This window comes from Podarcis liolepis (assembly GCF_965112155.1).
Source record: "Podarcis liolepis genome assembly, chromosome: 5".
Lineage (NCBI taxonomy): Eukaryota > Metazoa > Chordata > Lepidosauria > Squamata > Lacertidae > Podarcis > Podarcis liolepis.
The window spans coordinates 29933549-29955166 of NC_139556.1; the positions used below are offsets into that span (position 1 = coordinate 29933549).

Genomic DNA, 21618 nt, shown 5'->3' on the forward strand with positions numbered 1-21618 from the left:
CCTTTATCTCCTCCCCTGTATGGGAACAGGCAAGAGATCTTGTTTTCTATTGCTGCCCTAAAAAAAGAAAAGAAAAAAGAGGGGGTGGATTAGATAAGGTTAACTACCCTAATTCGGATTGCGATCTGGAATGAGTATGCGAGGGGAAGGGGGGGCAGGAATCTGCCGTAAACCTCTTAAATCAATGAAGATCCACGTCCCACGATCTCGCGAGCCCCCTCACCCCACCTCGACTGTATTAATTTCATCCACGTGAATATAATATTCATTAAACTAATTCTGTTTCAACCCGGCGCTGTGACTTAGAGGTGAAACGTTGCGAAAGCGTTAAAAATAGCTTGCCAGTCATTTCGACATCCTGTAATTTTATCGCGGATCAGATTACAACTGTCATACTGTACAGACCTTTATTTCCCCGTATAGTACATCATGCTTATTTCTCCCCCCCCCTTTCTTTTTTTCCTTTTTTTTTTTTGGTGCCAACGGTGTAAAATCTGGAGAGAGAGAGAGAGGAATGCACCATTTTCTATCAACACTGCGATGGGGGGGGGGGGAGCGCCTTCCTTGTATAGGCTGCTGGTGGGAAATCAGAGATCGCTGCTGCTGGTGGTGTGTTTTTTTGCTTAGTTTTTTTTTTAATTTTTTGGCTATTTGATTGCATTCGCTAGCCCGGGTCTCTATCCCGCGTTCCACCCCACCCCACGCACCCTGGTTCTGTGGCTCCCAAGTTTCCCTTTAGGGACGCTGCTTTGCAGAGCTCCGGAACAATCAAGCAAATAAATACCTCTATTACAAGCAGCTGATTGTCTTATGGATGTTTGTGTTCCCTCCCCGAGCCCCGGCTCCTAGTTTTAATTTCGGGATACATGGAACGAGTTTCCAAATGGTTGGCCCTCCCTCCTTCTCTCCCTCGAACTATTACTGAGAGAGAGAGAGAGAGAAATCTGCATTCTCTGCCACTTTAAAACTCCGTATTCCCGTATCGCTTGGTTATATAAACACATTAGTATTTGAGCGCGCCCTTGCCCGAGATCTGCATTGTAAACACGTAACTGGGATGCGAGTGTGTGTGTGTACTTCGGAAATCGGAAGAATGTACACACGCCGATCAGACGGAGCCCCGGGCCGAGCGGTCCCACATATTGATTTATCATGCCGCGTTTATTGTTCTGTCCTCTTAATAAATGCAATCATAGCTCGCTGCCTGCTCAATATTGCTCGCAAGATCCCGTGATCGGGGGTGCTTCTGGGAGCCTTCGCTCACCGCTCCTCCTCCTCCCCCCTTTCAAACCCTCTCTTTTGCAAAAGAGAACAAATGCATTAATATTTATATGTTTATATAATCGATAACCCACTTTCTCCCCCCCCCCCCAGCTCTCGCTCTCTCGCCCCCGTCCCCACGTTAAAATACTAGCACCAGGCATCTATTCTAACCCGATCAAGAGTTTCTTGGGGTGGGGTGGGGGAATATGGCAGTACGGGAACGTAATCTAACTATCAAACAAATCTACATGTCTAATAAAAGCAAATCTGTTAAAGAGAATTAGAAAGAAGAACAGCGCCTCTGACTCTCTGCAGGAAATGTTCTTTATATTAGACATATACAAGCAGGTCCTGTCAGATGAGCAGCTCAACTAGACCGCCTTTCCGCCCGGCAAAAATGGAACGGTCCTTTTGTCTGGCACTTCGGGGGCTCCGGGGAATACGATCCTGTTTCTGCAGAGATTCGGGCACTGCAAGATTTTTAAAAGCGCCCGAGACCCCGAATTTGCCTGGACCCATTGGCTTCTGAGCTGCGGTTGGGTTATGCATTGACCGGTATTACCTGTGCAGATCGGTAGCAGCCGGGCTATAAGCCCCTTGTTTTCTACGTGGTTTGGAAATTGGGGGTCGTGACCATCTCTCGGCGGGATTTTTTGATATTTTGGGCCAACCGGGGGTGTAAGGTTTGCGTTTTATATTGAGGCTCGGAGCCGGCTGCTGCGAAAGATCGCTTTTCCCTGCCAGGACCTGATGCAATCCATTCAAGCCAACAAGTTTGGAGAGAATGTTGAGTTCAATCAATTCAGAACGTCGAGATGGAGCCCAATTCAGTTCAGGTATTCGGTTCTCCTCTCTTCTTCGCCTCTACACCCCAGATCCCGGCACCCCGGATCCCCTAGACACCCACCTTCACCTCCCCCAAACTTTCCAAGAACTTTTCCCCTGTAATTACCATTCCACCCCCTCTTTTTTTAAAAAAAGCCTTTGCTGATCATATAGACTGAGACACACAGATTATTATAATGGTGACTGTGATCGGATTTTTTGCCCCCTTCGGAGGAAAACCAGCCTGGCTCCTCAACAAATCCCCTCCTCATCTTAGAGGTTGTGATATTATTTCTTAGCATGTGTTTGATTTATGAATGTCTTTCTCCAGTATGTTCTGATCAGAACTGGCTGTGTGTGTGTGTTTTAAATGAATTGATCTGCAATTGCTGATTATTATTATTTTTCTCTCTCCTCCCCCCCCCCCCAAATCCTCCTCCACCCCTTGTTTATTCCTTCCAGTGGGTCGGATCTCCGTGTGGTTTACACGGACCGTACATTTTCTACAAGGCTTTTCAGTTCCACCTTGAAGGCAGACCAAGAATTTTGTCCCTTGGCGATTTTTTCTTTGTAAGATGTAAGCCAGAGGATCCGATTTGCATAGCGGAGCTACAGCTGCTGTGGGAAGAAAGGAGTTCCAGGCAACTTTTATCCAGCTCCAAACTTTATTTTCTACCAGAAGATACTCCCCAAGGCAGAAACAGTGACCATGGCGAGGTAGTAAACATACGTTTCTCTCTCTCTCTCGGTGTGTGTGCCTGTGTGTGTGTGCCTGTGTCATTGTGTGTGTGTCTCTCTCTGTGTTCTCTTTTCCGCCTCCCCCCTCCCTTGCTTGTAATGTTTATTAAAGGACAGGGTTGAAATGTTCCTTTCTGCCGGCAACGTGAGCTTCTGGGTTTTTTTTAAGGGCTTGTGCCATTAAGGAAGGGCTGCAGCGGGTGGCTGCTGCCAGACTTTGCCTGTCATCTGTAGAAAGGAGGACTGCGCAGAATGTTCATATTTTAAAGCAAGCAGCCCAATAACTTGGTTGCCTCTGTGTTGAAGGTGATCTTTACTTACATCACCTCCTCCTCCTCCTCTCCCCCCTTCCTCTAACGCTGCTGTCGAAGCGTCCTCGTCACATGCTTGCTGATTCCCCTTCGTTGCTTGTATTTGGGGGTGTCTACACCTCGCCCCCCCGCAAAGTGAATTTAAACATTGTACCCCTCGGAAGGGTTTCGTTCCTCCTCCTCCCCCTTCTTCTTTTTTAGGGTGTGTATGTGTGGGTTTGGTGTGTGTGTTTTTTGGTCTTCAAGTATTTTTGATATGTTGGAAAGAAGGCGGAAATTACGAAATGGAGGCAGCGAGTGAGATCAAAAGCGATTTCGCTGGCAAAGACGTGTTGAATAAAGTGATAAATGACAGGTACTGGAAATAATACATTCAAATAACTTGCAGAGCTGCCTGGGCGGATTTCAAAGCGCTCCGGTGTGCAGTAACCAGCACAAACACGTTAAGCATTAACAGCCAGCCTCGCTTTGCTTTCCCCGGTCATGATTGTTATTATGCCTGCCTCAATGTACTGGCTTAACACAATTACTATAAAAAGTGGACATTTTCCAGAAAAAGCGTGGCGCGGTGTAGGAGTACGGTGTGGGGGGGAGTACAGATGTGTGAATGAGGCTTCTCTCGTAAGGCTGAGATCCCCATGCACGTTTCCTTGGAAGCCCCATTGAACACAGTTGAACTTACTTCCGAGTAAACTCGGGTTGCGCGGGACTTGCTTCCAAGCAAACCACGCCGCGATCAGGCACCCTTGGGTGGGGGGGGGTTGCAGCCCCCTCCCCCAGACTAGCTTGGGTGCAAGATCGCGGACTTACTTTCAAGTAAGCAGAGGTGTGTGTGTTTCGGGGACCGGCTTTGGTTTTGCGCGTGTGGACTACCTTGTCAGGCTGCAGCCAATAAACTTTGAGACCCGAGAAAGTGCCCGGGTGCAGTCCAAGAGGGAAAACGGAGACGGGGGGGGGGGAGTGGAGACGTTCCGATCGCCTGCGGGAGGCGGATCGGGAGAGAGAGCGAGGGAGGGAGGCGGCGGCGCTGCTGGCTCGCATTCACACTGTATTCTTCCAGATCTGTAATTTCATGTATGCCCGCAATTCCGCTGGCTACTCGAGTCAGCTGACTCTGCGCTGTGTTCCTGAGGAGGAACTATTTTAAGGGCCGGCGAAGAGCGGCGCTGTGTTTATGCGGAGAGAGAGAGGTGGGAGCATTTGCAAAGGCGCATCATCATCAGAATAATAACAATAGCCAGATGTGAGGCTCCTTGCAGGCGCGCGGGGGGGGGGGGGTGAGGGGCAACAACCGGCCGAGCCGGCCTGCTTGCTTGCAGCTCTTGCCTCACGTCCACGATGCTGACCCCCCCAGCCCACGTCGCCGCCGCCGCCGCCGCCCTCCTTTACAAGCCGAGCTGCCAGTTCCTTCAACAATCGATAGTCTGATGGAGTTAATTGTAGTTCCACTCCCCCCCCCCCTTACAGCCTCTCCTCTCTCCCTCATAGCAGCTCCGCGATCAAGACTCCTTTTGGATTATGCCTTCTTTAATTTCTTGTGTGAGGAGCCACGTTATGACCATTTAACATCCCCCCCAGCCTACAGAGTGCTTTAGTCCTGTACTCTAAATGTGCAGTTTTTGATTGATCGGCACCCTCTCTCTCTCCCCCCCCACGCCCTTTCTTGAATTGACATTTTGGAATATGGAAAAGTTGTTGGAGGGGCAAGAATGGTTAGGACTCCAGAAACCCTGTCCAGGTTGACCCCCCCTTTGCAGACATCTCATGGCTCCCCCCCCCTTCAACTTTCCCCTGCAGCTGTCTCTCCTCCCCCCTCCTCTTTTCACTAGTACTTATTATTTGCTTTTCAAATTTATTACTTCAACATGGTCTGTGATCTGGAAAGGGGAAGGATTAAATATCCTCTCTCTCTCTCTCTCTCTCTCTCTCTCTCTCTCTCTCTCTCTCACCCTCCCTGCTTCCCCTTGAAAAGACTACAAGAATAATAGGCCACTAAACCAGACAGGAAACCATTGGAAATGTTATTGAATTGTTTTAAATTTAACACATCTATTGAAAACTTAGAAATATTTATACACAGGCATTTGAGTGCCGGCCTGATTCCGAACTAAGTGCCACTTGGTTCAGTGAGGAACTGCAGGGCAATTCTGCACATATTCTCAGAAATTAATCCGTCTGGGTTCAGTTGGGCACAAGCACAATTTGGACTACAGGCTGTTCTTTATGAATTGCTGAATAACCTCCTTTTTTTCAGTGGGCTGAATCCTTATGACAGTGTAGGCTGCAGCCCTAACCCCACTTACTTGGGGTTAAGTTCCATTGAATTCAGTAGGACTTACTTCTGAGTAAACCATGTTGGGACTTAGTCATGCTTACAGTACAATGGGGGTTAAGTGACTCATGAGAAATTGTGTGTCCCATTGTTTCCAGTGAGTCTAAGCCAAACTGAGTCTGGAGTCAACTCAGTAAGACTGTCCTTTTCAACACATAACTTGAGAAATGTAGCCTGCACCAGTAACTTTCCAAAGGATAATAGGGGCACACTCCTAGGCAGACATACTTAGGAGTAAGCAGTATTGAGAAGTGTAAATGTGTGTATAACAGGGCTGTGTGACTGAAAGGATTAAAAAATGTATTTTGAGATCTTGTGCAGTGAACACACACACACACACACACACACACAGAGAGTATATATGGAAGGGTTTGGGAAGGGTGGGGGATGGGCCACAAATCATTTTAATATGCCTTAATGACCATCTCATGTTACTGTGGTATGAACATCAGAGGAAATTAATCCGACCATTACAAGCCAGAGTGTTCTTTTGATTCAGGGATTCTCATCTGCATCTGCGTTCCTAATATTATGCATGATTTCAGTTGGTTTTTTTTGTTTTTTGTTTTTAAAAGTAAATGCAAACTGCTAGCAATTAGCTGTATGATTATACCGGGTATATTTCATTAGGGGCCCTTGACTGAGGCGTCTCTGAATTATTCAGCCGTATGAGAAAATCATTTTTTATGGAGATAATAACACACCTTGAGATGATGCATGCAAATGCCTCGCATGGAATGCTTACGACTTGTATGTGAAGCAGGTATAGAAAATTTTCCTGATGTGGTTCTGTTTTACACCCCAGTGATGTAATTTTTCCCCGCTGGCCTCAGTTAGTCATTCATTAGCAGAGCAGCAGCAGCAGCAGCAGAAACAGCAACTGCACACACTGATACTTGTTTGGCAAGGAGCCTATAGAAACGTGTACTTAGAGCCAAGGCCTAGAGAGGGCAACATAACACTCCCATTAAGAACTGTACTTTGTTTTCACTTACTCTATTAACTTGTTTATAGACAACGAAATGATTTTTTTTATTATTTAAAAAAATCATTTATTTTAAATTGTTTTAGATGATAAAATTCCGTTCGTGAATGTTCAGCAGAGACAACTATGAAAAAGGGGGGGAAAAGCTTGCTGATTGGCAGTTTCTTTCTTAAGGGAAACATTTCAGCATTCTTTCTCGGTACAGAGAGCAGTTATTTCAAGTAACTTAACCACAGTAATAATTCTTTTATGTAAATGACATCAACAGCTATTTCTGAAGCTGAGAGATGAGGCCGTTTTTAACAAAGTCTCATGTAACCCTTTGTACGTCTGCGTCCTGGACATGGAAGAATTGCGCTTGGTATAATTTAGAGAGAAAGCAACAGACAGGGCTTAGGGAAAAAACTGTGTGGCAAAAAATAATTATATGTTAAGCACAGTAGATAAAATGTGGTTGACCCCCCCCCCCCCGCTTTTCATTATGTGGATTGTAAATCTATGGTGTCAGCGGGTTTTTTGTGAGGTCAAAGGTCAACAGAGGCACTTGCTCTGAGCAAAACCAATGTTTAGCAGAGCACTGGATCTTATCACAGCTCTTTGGAGACTGAATGATAGTCACGTGTGTGCATGCATGTGTATTGCATGCCTGATGAGAACTGCAAGTGGTTATTTATAAATTTATCAGATTGGTAATATCCAAGCTGCATCTGTTTTATAGGATGAGGTTGCAAAGTGTGTGTGTATCCGGACTACTTTGTGCTATTCATTTACAAAAAGCAGTTCTGAAGAGAACAGTGTCTGTCAATCTCACATGTGGGTTGTGAAAGGCACGTGGTTTTTCTGTTCTGCGATGTGTGTGCATGGTGAAATAGATGTGTACTTGTTTTTTTTACCGTACAGGACAAAACTGCAGTGGGGTTTGGGTAGGAAATGGCATGCTGTGTGAACTGCCCCCCTGACAGCCAGATCACATGCTTGTTTACTGAGAAGTAAATTCCCCTAAGTTCAGTAGGACAGAAATCGTAGTGTGTACTCTACACATAGGCTTGTACCCTATGTGCATCCTGTGCATATTTACTCAGATGTAAGTTTCCAGTGTGTACAATGTGGCCTGTTTCCAGATAATTGCGTGTAGCCTTGTAGCCTCAGTACGCTGCTTTTGATGACATGTTTCAATGGACCGCTGTGTGTTTGGTTTGATTTGATCAGAGTTGGGTGCAAACACCGGCAACTCCTATTGTGCAATCCCTCTCATCCCCTCTGCGTTTATAGGTAACCAATTTAACTTGCAAAGCTAGAAAAGGCTCAGGTCTAGCAAAAATATACTAAACTTTAAGGTATGAGAGTGGAAAGGGCCTAGCTACATGTCACATGTGTGTGGCAGCCTAGCAGCACTATCCTGTGGATATTTGCTCAAAAGTAAGCCCCATTGCATTCAGCAAAGCTTACTCGCAGCTAAGTATGCCAAGGATTGCAGTTTAATTCTAGACATTTTTATCTTTGTGATCTTGATACCTGACTTGCCTAGCTTCTCAGGAATTGCTTTGAGTTAATATTTGCATTTTGAGACTAACTTTTAAGTATTGCTTCATGCCCAGCTGATATGTAATGTAATTCCACGAATTCACTTAAGCAAATCATTAAGAAAAGCAACACTATTTCAACTTCACATCAGTAGGACTACAGTTTTACTGGCTGAACAGCACAACCCTACTCCGAAGTAAGCCCCACTGAATTCAATGGGATTCAGTAAAATGATATGGAATTGTAGCCTTAGTTATGCATCTTATGAATACCAACAACGGGTAACAGTAGCTTATTCCTGGAGCTCAACTATTCCCCCATTTTCTTTTTTACTGATAGACTTCAGGTCGTAGTCCTGAAGTAAGTGGAGTAAGTGCCACTGAACTCAAGGGGATTTACTTCTGAGTAGACATGTATAGGATTGCACTGAAAGTGGAGTGGATTTGGAAGGGAATTGTCCATCGAGTTCATCATGACGGAATAAGACCCATTTCTTGCGGAGGATGAGCTCACCACAGATGGTATGGTCTGTCGAATGATTTTAGAGTAAAAATGGTGGTCCAACAGCAGAATCCTATTAATGTCTGCTCAGAAGTAATTCCTATTCAGTTCCAATTGGACTTAGTCCCAGTTATATGTTGAATGGCAGCCTCAAATCTGTTGTTTACATGTGCATTTTGTTACAGTCGTGTGTGTGTGTGTGTGTGTGTGTGTGTGTGTGTGTGTGTGCGATGACTCATAGGTCATTCAGTTTGCAGAGTGCATACCTTCAGTCCCAGGTTTAATTTCTGGCATCTCTCAAAGCAGAGCTAGGAATGACATCCAGCTGAGATGTGGGAGAGCAGCTACTGGTCTGGATAGTGAACACTAGGCTAGGTGAGAGCTGGTGTAGGGTTGCAGCTATGAGTAGGAGCTAAAAAAAAAAACAAAAAACCCTCTGGGTGTCGTCCAGAAATTTCAGCCCTTCTGTCCAATCTGCAATTTGAAGTAAGAATTCTGACAAACTTTACAAGCTGGTTGTAGGAATTACTGAGATGATGAGTCTTCTGGGCTGAAATGCTTTGAACTGCCAAAAGCATTCCATAAATAATGTTACTGGATTTATAGCCAGATACTGTACAGTGGTACCTCGGGTTAAGTACTTAATTCGTTCCGGAGGTCTGTTCTTAACCTGAAACTGCTCTTAACATGAAGCACCACTTTAGCTAATGGGGCCTCCTGCTGCCGCCATGCCGCCGGAACACGATTTCTGTTCTTATCCTGAAGCAAAGTTCTTAACCTGAAGCACTATTTCTGGCTTAGCGGAGTCTGTAACCTGAAGCGTATGTAACCCGAGGTACCACTGTATTATGGACTTTCCTTAGACCCAGTTACTTTTTTGCTGTGTTTAGAGGGAAATTGTGCCATTCTCCCCATGTGGGAATTTTGAGTTTTTAAAAGGTACAGTGGTACCTCGGGTTACATACGCTTCAGGTTACAGACACTTCAGGTTACAGACTTCGCTAACCCAGAAATAGTACTTCGGGTTAAGAACTTTGCTTCAGGATGAGAACAGAAATCGTGCTCCAGTGGTGTGGTGGCAGTGGGAGGCTTCATTAGCTAAAGTGCTTCAGGTTAAGAACAGTTTCAGGTTAAGAACGGACCTCCGGAACGAATTAAGTACTTAACCCGAGGTACTACTGTAATTATACTTTTTGCACCCTTGGCTTAATTTGAGGCCCTCCTGTAGACTTCCAAAGGGTGTGTCCTTTCTCATCTGCTTCCATCAGCAATGGCAACACCTTTCAGGCATGCATATTCCACTTATTAAAGCACGATGGGGACGGGCAGGGGATCGTGCTAATGTAGCATCTATCTCCCATATGTGCATGCTCGAATTAATTCACATTTACAAATCAGGCAGACCTGTAATTGCAGCATTAGAGATGCACGTTTGACATTTATCGCGAGCTGTTCCTGAAATTGATAATTGCATAATCACTCCTTGAAGCTTTGCCTCAAGCACATGGATGGGGAAGCTGTGGCCCTCCAGAGGTTATTGGACTCCAACTCCCTTCTTTCCTGGCCGTTGGTCAACCCTGATGGGAGTCGCAATCCAATACCCTCTGGAGGGCCGCAGCTTAGTCCTGAGATAGCTCAGTCGGTAGAGCATGAGACTGTGAATATTAGGGTCATGGGTTCGAACCTAAGGAAGGGCAAAATATTACCATATTGGGGGGGTTGGGCTTGATGACCACCGTGCCCCCTTCCAACTCTATCATTCTGTGATTCCCCATCTTGCCACAGAGATTCAAAAGGAGTAGCAGCATTATTTGCACCCCTGGTGGGGGCCAATTTCACCAAGCCCTAGGTACGCCTCTGATTGCAGCCAGGCTTTTTTTTGCAGTTGCTGTTCCCAATCTTATCAGTGACGCAAACATTAAACTCTTGTCTTTGGAGAATAAAAAGCTTTTACATACTACACCCTCAAGCATATTAAGATACTGAGCAAGATGGGTTTTTTTCTTTTCTTTTTTTCCTTTTTTAAAAAAAAGTTCTAATTGAGTGTTTTAAATAAGCATAGGGGCGAATTAATTAGGCTATACTTTATTTTTAGTTGCTTAGTTACACAGTAGTATATTCCTAAGCACAAGTGAGATAAATTGGCTGTGTGTGTGTGTTTGTTCCTGTGCTACTTTATCCCTTAATCATACTTACTGAATTGCTCAGGAGGCTGAAGCGCGTATAGATTTTGTGATTCCTAATATTAACACATGTACAAAATGCTTAGGAAGGAGAAAGCATATTCTGGTTCAGCCTCTTAGGTGTCTTAATTTAGGGTATTTACTCTTCCTAAGGGGAGCAATGGTTGTTCACAGGTAAGGGTTCTGGAGAAATCGAACCCTGAAAGTGCTTGCTGGGGCATTCATCAGCATTTGACACAGTGCCCAAAACTCTTAGAGCAACCTTAAATGCTTGATTTAAATGCCTTTTCTTTGTATCCTGTATATTTGTGTGTGTGTGTGTGTGTGTGTGTGTGTGTGTGTGTGTCCCACTAAACCCAATCGGGCTTTAGCTCTACAGAGACTGGCGTATATTTGATTAGTAGTACAAGTGGCATTTCCTACTTCATCATTGCAATGTTGTCAGTAGCTCAAGAGGATGCTGGGAGTGACTGCAGTGTTGGACCAGTAGTGCTAACTTAGCATGTGGAAGCAGGGCTGTAGCCAACATGTTTTCTGGGAGGGGGCAGTGAAAAGCTGTTCTCTGAAATCCTAGAGCAGCGCTTCTCCAAGGGTGTGATGTGCCACACTGGTGTGGCAGGAGAGGATGGCAAATGTGGCGCCAAGATTCAAGGACAATCAAAGAAACATTTAAACATTTCAGTGTAGTATAGCCTATTATTTATTTACTTTATTCGCAGAATATGGATAGATACATTATTTTTTTCAATGAGAGCAAGAGCATCATGGGATACCGAGGACAATCCTAGTTGTGGTTCAGAATTGCTGTTCGAACAGAGTATAGCATTGGCTGTTCTTCTGCAGTTCCGCACGACATATTGTTGTGAGCGGGGATTTTTCAACTCTGACAAATGTGAAATGTCAGAAAAGATAAAGGCTTCTTTGTGTTAATGAGGAGATGAGAGTTTGTTAGTCTCAAATTAGACCTAATATAAATGACATTACCCGGCCAAAGCAAGCCCATACCTCTTATTAAGTTTGTTTACGTTCCTAAGGTACATATGTAAGAGGCTCATTTAGAATTATATTTTGGGGCTGATTCATGTTCTTCTGTAGCTGCATTGTTGTATACTTTCATGATCATGCCCCATGATCTTATTTTAAAGTAGTCGTGTTCTGTTATAAATCAAGCACTGCTAGGAGTTGTTTCTGTTTGTTTTCCAGTGTGTTTCTTATAAATAAATAAAATTGGGGTGGCATGAGCAATTTTTTATTCTGAAACTGTAGTCCAGAGGAAAAAGTTTGAGAACCACTACAACTCCCATCATCCCTGACCACTGGTCCTGCTATCTAGGGATGATGGGAATTGTAGTCCCAACAACAGCTGAGGACCCACGGCTGAGAAACACTGCTCTAGACCACTGGCTTCCAATTGGTGGTCTGGGGGCTCCAGGGGGGTCCACGTAACCCACTCAGGGTTCCACGGCCCTATTCACATAATGAAAACTTATCAACATTTTCAAAACGAGGGGTGTCCATAGCTTGGCTTTTGAAAAACAGGGGGCCCACAATACTTAGTTAATTGGGAACCACTGCTCTAAACAATTACCCATGAAAAAAATATTCCCTGCCCCACTGGAGAGGCGATACCGGGGTAGATGGACCAAGGATGTGATTTGGTATAAGACATCTTCCTGTATACCTATGAACAGAGCCACCCCCCTCATCTCACCTCCCTGTGCTCTGTTACTTCAGGCAATTTCCCAGCCAAGCTCTGATGTTGGCAGTGAGCCAGACTGTGGAGTAAAGTTCCTGGAGTGATGGGGCATGGCCATGTTAGGCAAAAGAGTGCTCAGATTCCCTGCACCTGTAAGGAGATATAAAAAGGTGTTAATAAGCTGGGAGAAGGGAGTGGGGGAAAATACACACTTTAAAATTATTTTGGCATCTTAAATAATTGGGATTTCTGAGAGTAATATAAATTCCTCCCTTTTTCGTCCTCTCATTTGTAAAGTAATAACTACTTTTTTGGGGAGGGGAGGGCGAAATACGCCAATTAACAAACTGCTGAGTCCACACAGAAAACCCATCAATGCTGGAACGGCTCTGCTGAATCCTAAGAAAGGGACAGCTGACATAAAGAGACCTCTCTTTCTTTGAAAAACAACAACAAATAATGCAAAATAAGCAATATGCTCATAGGAATGCACTCATAAAATACAAACTGTGGAGGTTTGAATGAAGTAGTCCCTTTGATATTGGATCTTTATTCAGATATATCTGCAAGTCTGTAGTAGGCTCAGGTAGCTTTGCACAGGTGCTTGTCACATGTGGAACGTGATAGAGTTTTTTGCATTTTGAAAATAGTGGCGTGCAGGAGTGGGAAAGGAAAACAGAGACCTTTAATAAAGATGGTATTTACCATGGGAAGGTGGCACAAAGGCATGGAGGTGATTAATTACTCGGATTTCTAAACACACCTTTGTTAACATCCCTACTCCCTAGCACACACAAATGTCCCCCTAAAGGCAAGACTGTCACAATTGCAGAACTTAGTGTAATGACATTGCATCTTGGTCCAATAATATTATCTTGACAGAATTTTGATGTCCTAATTCTGTTCTCGAATGGTTCAGTAACTCATAAAAGGAGGTAACATACAGATTGGCATGTACTTACATCTCTCTACATCACCCATGCATGTCTCTCGTAAAAATTAGAGCACGTTGCCCCATATTTTATACGTGAAGGTAGTAGACACAAATAAACGCTGCTGCCGCCGTAAGAGACTGAGCTTCCAGCCAGGAAGTTCCTCATTCCAGTGTTATCTCTACCATGAATTCACAAGGTCGCCTTAAGGAAGCTATCACAAATGCAAAAATTGAGATGATAATGCTGGCCATAACACATGTGAAGTGGTTTGCTGCTATGAAGTGCTACAAAAATGCTAAGTATTATAACTGTTAGGGATTTGCCAGTTTTAACCCAGGTTTCTTAAACCTAGTGTCCTCCAGATGTTTTAGACTACAACGCCCGTCATCCCGGACCATTGGCTGAGACTGACAAATGTTTATAGTCCAAAATATCTGGAGGATATTTGGTTGGGGAAGGCTGTCATAGATTAATCAATCAGTTGATTGATTGACTGGGGCAACAGGACAAATTTTAATTAGTGGGTCTGAAAGTTCAAGGCATTTTCTTGTTTTCCTTTGGAAGAAGATTCTGATGTGTGTGTGTGTGTGCATGCGTATGCACACATATATTCTTTTACATGCAAAAGCTATAGATTTTCTTTTCTTTTTTAAAAAAGAGTGGGCACTGTTTGCCTTGGAGCTGCTATTGTGACGCTGTGAGCCTTGGATTCTTTCTGCACATTTTAATGTTGGCTGTGAATGATGTACTGATTGATAGAGATATCAAACAATAGAAGATTATGGCAAGAAACCCAGTGTACAGACTCAGTAGATGTATGTGAAAACTGCCCCCATTGTTCTGTTGCACTCAGTAGTGAGTAAATTATTTACAGATATTTGCTAATTAAAGCACATATTGTTTTTCCCAGCACAATGGGGCATAATGCAAACAAAAGCCAAAAAAGAAATCAGCTTGCATAATTTTCATTCTACTAATGCAGTGTATATTACTGCTTGGTAAGAAAAATATGTATGTAATCTGCACAAAAAGGCTTTTCTCAGCGTAACCAGAGAAGGCAAAAAGAGCAATAAATTGCTTGTCAACTTGCCTAAACTTAAATGGTTCCTGGAGTTCAGTAGGCCATCTGATAGGAAAACATTGTGACTGAACCTTATTTTCTCCCTTGGTCACAATTTCTGTCTGCAGTGGCAGATAGAAACTTAATTGAAAACACACACACACACACACACACACACACACACACACACACACAATGGGAGTTGCAGCAGAAATTAGAAAGTATAATATTTCAAAACTTGACCCTTATAACCCTGCAAGATTTACTAATAGCCCAGAAAAATTGCAACACTGCTTTCTAGTACAATGCAGTAGCTATGGCTGCAGTACTTAACACATGTACTGGAGAGTAAGCCCAATTGAACACAGTGACAATTATTTCTGAATAAACATGCGTAGGATGGCACTGTAAGAGACTGAGCTATGAACCTGACAGCTCCACGTTAAAATTGCCCGTCTGCTACAGGCAGAAGCTGTGACACTTCTGATGTCACAGCTGTGAAGCGGCAACATTAACAAGAAAAGGGTTGTGACAGCGGCGGACAGTGGTCTTTCAAATTTCAGCTGTACCCTGTGTGAGGCCAAAATTTGGCTCCTCCCCATTTCCTGCCTTCCATTCTGCTAAATTCACTATGTTATAGTTTCAACACCCTGTGGCAACCCCTAGGCTCGGCGCCCAGTCGTGCTGTCCTAAACTCACCTCTAGTTGTGGGACCACACTTTTAATTTCATGGCTCCTTCCATCTGCCTCTTGTTCTGGTATAGGCCTCTGCAGCAGGGAAGGCTCCCAGATCACCTAGGGACCTTTAGTTGTGAAATGCTAGCATCCCAGCAGCATATTCTCAGGACAAGGGTGCGTGGCATGTTAGTTTTGCCTGCATATGCACCTGTTCCATGGTTTAAACATGTCTCTGAGCATGTGGAACCTTGTACCAAAGGGAGTAAAAGTGGACCTACCAGCCAGCTTTCTCAATATATATTCTGATATACAGCTACGCCAAGTGTATGAAACACTCAGAGCGGGTAATATAAATGCTGAGTATTAGTATCTGGCAGCTCGTAAGTTGCACAGTCATATTCCACAGATGGAAGGCTTGTCGTATGTCTTCCAGAATGCCATATGCACAGTTTTCTTTGTCAAACTACAAATGACAATTCTTTATGTCTTGGAGATGATTGTCAGTTAATTAAACTTACAATTTGCATGTGTTCGGGTTCAGCAATCATAGCATTATTGCTTTTAAAATGCCATGCTTCTCTTGGTTGTCTCCTGGATAGCCCCTTCCTGTTGGCAAAAGCTGCTACTCAGCTGGGATAATTGAAATGCCCAGGGAGGATTAATTCCAAATATCCAGTCATAATGCAGCCTTCAAATTATACATACAGTCTTAGCTTCGCAATGGCAGTCTTTGAAAATGGTATAAAGATATGTAGGTTTTGCTTATTACAGTGGTACCTCAGGTTACATACGCTTCAGGTTACATACGCTTCAGGTTACAGACTCCGCTAACCCAGAAATATTGCCTCAGGTTAAGAACTTTGCTTCAGGATGAGAACAGAAATCATGCTGCAGCGGCGCAGCAGCAGTGGGAGGCCCCATTAGCTAAAGTGGTACCTCAGGTTAAGAACAATTCCAGGTTCAGAACGGAGCTTTGGAATAAATTAAGTACTTAACCCGAGGTACCACTGTATACTGTTATATGGTATGTAACAGGCAGTTCCTGGGTCCCATCTTTTGGTCACACACTAGTGTGTCCAAGAGGTAGATGCTAGAGTGGGGCTATATGCTGATGAAGGAGTAGGTTTCAGTCATTTCTATAGGCAAAGTCAATAGGTGCAGTCTGAGAGACAGTGAGTTTCTTGCTGAGGTTTGAACTGGGGGCATTGCCTTATACTTGAACAATACACTCTAGTAGCTCCCAGTGATACCAGGCGGATAAAAAGCTTAGCTATGTTTCCTATGCCCCCCCCCCAAAAAAAATAATTACTACAGCATGACAACACCCATTTATAGACATTGAGTCCTTTGTAGGTTACAGGGAATAACTCTTGTGTAAAACAAATTGCCTGCTTCCTTTATCATGCATATTCTGAAAGAGGAAGGAGTGTCAGTCACCTTTTAACAGATTAGACTAGATTACATATGGTTCAGGTGATCCTTTCTATTGAACCACCAATGTTGCATAACACACAGTAGCAAGCTTTTGAGCTGCATAGCATTCTTCAGGCGGGAATGATATCTTGCCTTGCTCAGAAGTTAACTCTTCTCCCCTACCAATGATGTGTGTGCAATAAAGTGTGCCTCTTTGGAATCATTTTAGTCTGTTTCAGACCTATTTCACTAAGCTAAGGAAGGAAAGGATTACACACACACACACACACACACACACACACACACACACTGCTTTTTTCGGGGGGGGGGGCTCAGGGGTACGCATACCCATAAACATTTTGTAAATCTAAGTTTGGCCTCATTGAGGGGCAGTATTTGAATATGAGTAGGAAAATGAGAGTTCCCTTAAACATATTTTATGGGGAAAAGCACTGAATATAGATGTGTGTGTGTGCGCACTCATCTTTTCACATTGTATAGTGTATATACGTTCTGCCAAAATGGCCTGGCTTGCCACTGTAACAAGGAACGTGTGGGTCTTCCCCTCTAAACATCTTTCTGGGAAGCCACCAGTGTAGTTGCTTAGACTGAAAAGTAGTTTGTTCAAATGCTCTCTAGAGTTCAAGGCACTGAAACCTGAGAGGTGCCGGAGGGATGCGATTAAAAAGATGTAGAGTTTTGTGTGAGAGAGATTTCATTACATTTGTGAAATGTACATTTTTGAGGCCTAGGCCTCACATGCAGCCAAGTGAGGTGGTAGAATCATGAGGCCAAACATTGGACTGTACTATCTCAGTGTAGAACATTTTCTTAATGCGCCCTATGTTAAAATCAGCAACAAACAGTACCAAACTCAGCCCAACCTATTCTGGTGGGCTAGTTTTCTATTTGCAGAGTAGGTTTTTTATTTTTTTATTTTTTAACATAGGGAACCATTAACAATTCTGTTTGCTCCCACTGTAATCTGAAGTGGCCTACTCTAACACTGAAGGACTCTTAGCACCTCTTTTCCGCATAATTTTGCGGCAGAAATAGATCCTGTCTTTGTTACTTGTATTTCTCTCAGGCCACAAATAGATACATGTTGGATAGTTTAACAAACAAGCAAGCAAGTAACTAACTTGCGACCAATTTGGGGTGTACTAAAGGGTTTCTGGCAAGAACATGTTCCCTTGGTGGGCCTTTGTAGTCTTACTGTCGAACCAGATGTTCCAGGGGCTGTGGTGACAACGCTAGAGAGAAACTGTTTTTTTAAAAAAAGTTTGTTTGTTTTATTTTTAAAGTGAGTACTGATGGCATGAGAATCACTTCTCATATTCCTTGTCATGTGCTTGATGTACCCACCATGTGAGTCCCAAGTTTCCATTAGTTTAGAGCCCAAAAATTCAGCGTCTACTTTGCCACAGCCTAGCCTTAGGTCCGAATCTGAAACCCAGCGACTTTTTAATATCGCAAAGGTTCTGGTTTGTTTTAGTTCCACTTTTTTTGCGTGATAACTCCCGAGGACAGCAATAACACGGTCACATAGAGGAAGCACCTCAGAACAAATGAAAGTGGATTAAATCCAGCACCGGTGCTCTCTTGTGTCAAGAACATGATGCAGAATACACCAGCAATAAAATGCCAGTCTGGAGGGGCTTTCTAGTCGTATTAGCCCACAAGGCCCTAAATGGCTTGGGATCCAAGGCTCTAAAAGAGTGCCTGCCTCAGTATCCACTATCTTGGGCCTTACAAGCAACAAAGGAGGTCCTGTTGGTGCTGCCATCTCTGGGGGTTGCCTGGTTGGTGGGGACCTGTGAGAGACCCTTTTCAGTGGTGTTCCCCCATTGGGGTATTCCCTGCCTTGAGAGGTGAATTGGCCTCCCTCCACTATTAACTTTAAGGAGGAATTTCAAAACATTCCTTTTTACCAAAGCATATGCTGGCTGAAAGCTCTGTCCCCTGTCACCCCAAAATTACTGGTTTGAGAGCCAATTCTTATTTTTAGAAGTTTTAATTGTATTCGTATTGATGTGTTTGCCCACCCCCCCGGAAGAAGGTGTGGTGTATAAATCCTGTTGTTGTTGTTTATTTTCTCTGTAATGTTAACCGGTAATAAGCTAGGAGCATGTTTATTCAGAAGTATGCCCCATTGTGAGAGCCAGTCCTGTGTCCACTTAGGAGCAAATCACATACATACTTCTGAGTAAACATCTGAATTCATACTGCAATTATGCTTTTTTATTCCTGTGTGGGAACAGGTGTGTTAGCAGCAATGCACTCGATTATAAAATCTGCCACCCTTGCTATCTTGTGTGGAAAAGTTTATCCTGATTACCGCAAAAGAATGGGGGTTGGGGAAAACTGAAGAGACTTGTCTAATGCAAGAGACTTGTCTAATACTGTATTATACTGTTAGATAAATGGCAGCCAGCATCACCTGTTGTCATCAGCCAGAGGTTTTCTGCCATGTCTCTTTAGATATTACTATTATAATTTTAATAATAATAATTTCTTATTTATACCCCGCCCATCTGGCTGGGTTTCCCCAGTGGAATACCAAACCATTGTTCAAATTATTCCCAAGCTCCAAAATTCCTTAAATGACCCTTGGAGGTGTTTGGAAAGAAAACATCCTCAGCAGGCACAAATGTTGCCATGTCTCCACTGCGATTCTTTATCACTTCCCTCACTGTTTCTCATATATATTATGTTATTGGCAACATATAACCTGTTATGGCAAGACACTGTTACAGTCTTTCTGTGCAAAGAGACAGGCTTTCTTTCCTAGTGCATAATTCCCCTTTCTTTTAAAATATAATAAGCTGCTTTTAAAACCCGCTTTAACTACCTGACCCTCCTTTTCTTGGAGACGTGCACCCCAGCCATCTGCTGAGTCAGGCAATCTCAATTTCTTCACTTTTGGAAGACGGTGCCGGTGGTTGCTTAGACAACAGTGACATAAAATTTGCAGCTTAATAATGAATCTTGGGGAGACCAGAGACTCTTCATAGAACATCATTTCAACTTCACAGGACAATTTTATTCTTTTTTGTATCCAACCCCCCCCCCCAAGCAGCATGACCACAGCCGCTAGATTTCGTTAAAATGAGGCCAGTTGGATGCTGCAAATATTATCAGGATTAGAATTGCCAGATGACGGGGTGGGGGTTGGGGTTGGGGGGAGGTAGGGAAGGTCACCTGTCCTGCTTTTGCAGCTTTACCTGCAGTTTGATCTGCAGGAAACAGCAGGTGAAGCTTTTCTCCATACTGTATACAGAAGGCTAGAATATTGGCAGGTGGAACTGCTATAAAAAGCAGCAGAGGAGCAAGGTCTGGCAAACAAAGTTGGCAACCCTAATTGGGTTTTTCCTTCTATGGTAGTTAATTGCTTTAAGAGGTACAGTCCAATGCAAACCCCTAAGCCTATGTATGGACGCAGGTGGCGCTGTGGGTTAAGCCACAGAGCCTAGGGCTTGCCGATCAGAAGGTCGGCAGTTCGAATCCCCACGATGGGGTGAGCTCCCGTTGCTCAGTCCTTGCTCCTGCCCACCTAGCTGTACGCCGGCTCCTTTGGCTAATAAAGCGAGATGAGCGCCGCAACCCCAGAGTCGTCCACAACTGGACCTAATGGTCAGGGGTCCCTTTACCTTTAAGCCTATGTAACTCAAATTCATCTAGGTAGTGCCCCACATATTAAGGTTACCAGATTTTTTTCAGTGAATCCGGGGACACTTTTCAACTTCAGTGGATTTTGTATGGGGACTGATTTGTAAATCCTGGGACTGTCCCTGGGAAACGGGCGTCTGGTAGCCTTACTACATATGCTCTGGGGGTATTGCCGCAAGGGATTAAAACAGTATGTTCTGAGTGTTGAAAGCACTTAAGGATTACTGAGAGATTTTTACAACACTCTTAGAAGGAGGGCCAGTGTTCTCACCCCTATATTGCAGAGTAGGGATAGTCTGGGGCTGAAAGGACTGAGGCTGACATGAAATACCATACTGGCTTGCCTAAGGTTGACTGATTTGGCTAAGATATAAGATCTCAGCTGCCTCTCTGCTCAGTCTCTGAGACATTAGTCTATGGTAGTGCTGATTTGTATAGACGGGCAGTATTTTTTTTAAAAAAAAAATTGAAAGTGAGCAGGTAAATAAATACTTAATCTGCATTTACTGTTGTTGGGTATTTAAATACATAAAGTAAGCATGCAGCCTGGGTGGTTCTTCACGTCTGTGTAGAGATATAATTACAGGTGACATCAATGCAATACAGCCGATTCCCTTAATCTTTTAAAGATTTGTGTAAGTCATCTGTCACCATATATACATACCAAATTCCTGCATGTGTGCGTGGTTATTAACATCTCTGTTTTGCTGTCATCTTGTTTAAAGGGAGCAGCAATATAAAGACAGGGTTGCCAAGTTGCTAGAGGTAGATTCAGATTGGTCAGGATCCAGGACCGAATGTTGCAGATCAGGGGAAGAACTTGAGTGGACTGCGGTGTGGCAGTGACAGAGCAGTCATGGAGTATGGTAGGTTATGGGCAGCTTGAGGAAATGTGGATGTGGTTATCCACAAGGACCTGGTCTTAAAGGTTCTATCCTCCTCATCATCATCATCCATCTGCAGTCAAATATTGGGTGCCAGTTTCATTACCAGATCCTAGTCTTGTGGATGTTTAGAAAGAGCCATTCCCTTTGGAGACCCGTCACTTCACTGTGCCTTATTCGTAGAATAATAGAATTGTAAAGTTGGAAGGGACTACGAGGGTCATTTAGTCCCTGCAATACAGAGATCTCTTTCAGAAGTGTGCTATCGCCAAAGCCACCTACCTGTCATAGCATGTCTTATGTTAAAGGCAACTCTTTGCAAAGAGTAATTGGCTGTGCTGAATAATTGCAAACCTAACCTCAGCTGCTGCAAAGGAGCAATCAGTTGTAATTTATTTTCCATTATACTTCGCTCAAAAAAGTAAAGTTGGAAGATGGTGTTCCACATGCTCTGAACAACCCCCCCCCCAAAAAAAAGAAAAGAAAGAAAGTTGGTTTTTCTGATATACCCATGAAGATACGGAATATGTTCGGTGATCTCGAAGATGATCTAGGTCAGCAAATCTTCAGTCTTCTCGACTGAGAATTGTCTCAGTGATGCAGAATGCATGGAGACCTTAT

The 21618-nt window shown here is 43.7% G+C and overlaps 1 protein-coding gene across 3 annotated transcripts in view; it reads left to right on the forward strand.

Annotated features, from left to right (window-relative positions):
• The first annotated feature begins 515 nt into the window (after positions 1-515).
• ARID5B (AT-rich interaction domain 5B) overlaps positions 516-21618 on the forward strand; it is a 182715-nt gene continuing 161612 nt past the window's right edge. The window contains exons 1-2 of one of the 3 annotated variants that reach the window (XM_083502392.1): positions 516-609; positions 2551-2805. In XM_083502392.1, the coding sequence (XP_083358518.1) occupies positions 541-609; positions 2551-2805 (324 nt within the window). In that variant the 5' untranslated portion in view covers positions 516-540. Of the gene's footprint in view, positions 610-1610; positions 2100-2262; positions 2368-2550; positions 2806-21618 lie in introns of those variants that run through there. The other 2 variants (XM_083502393.1, XM_083502394.1) reach the window with 2 other exon arrangements.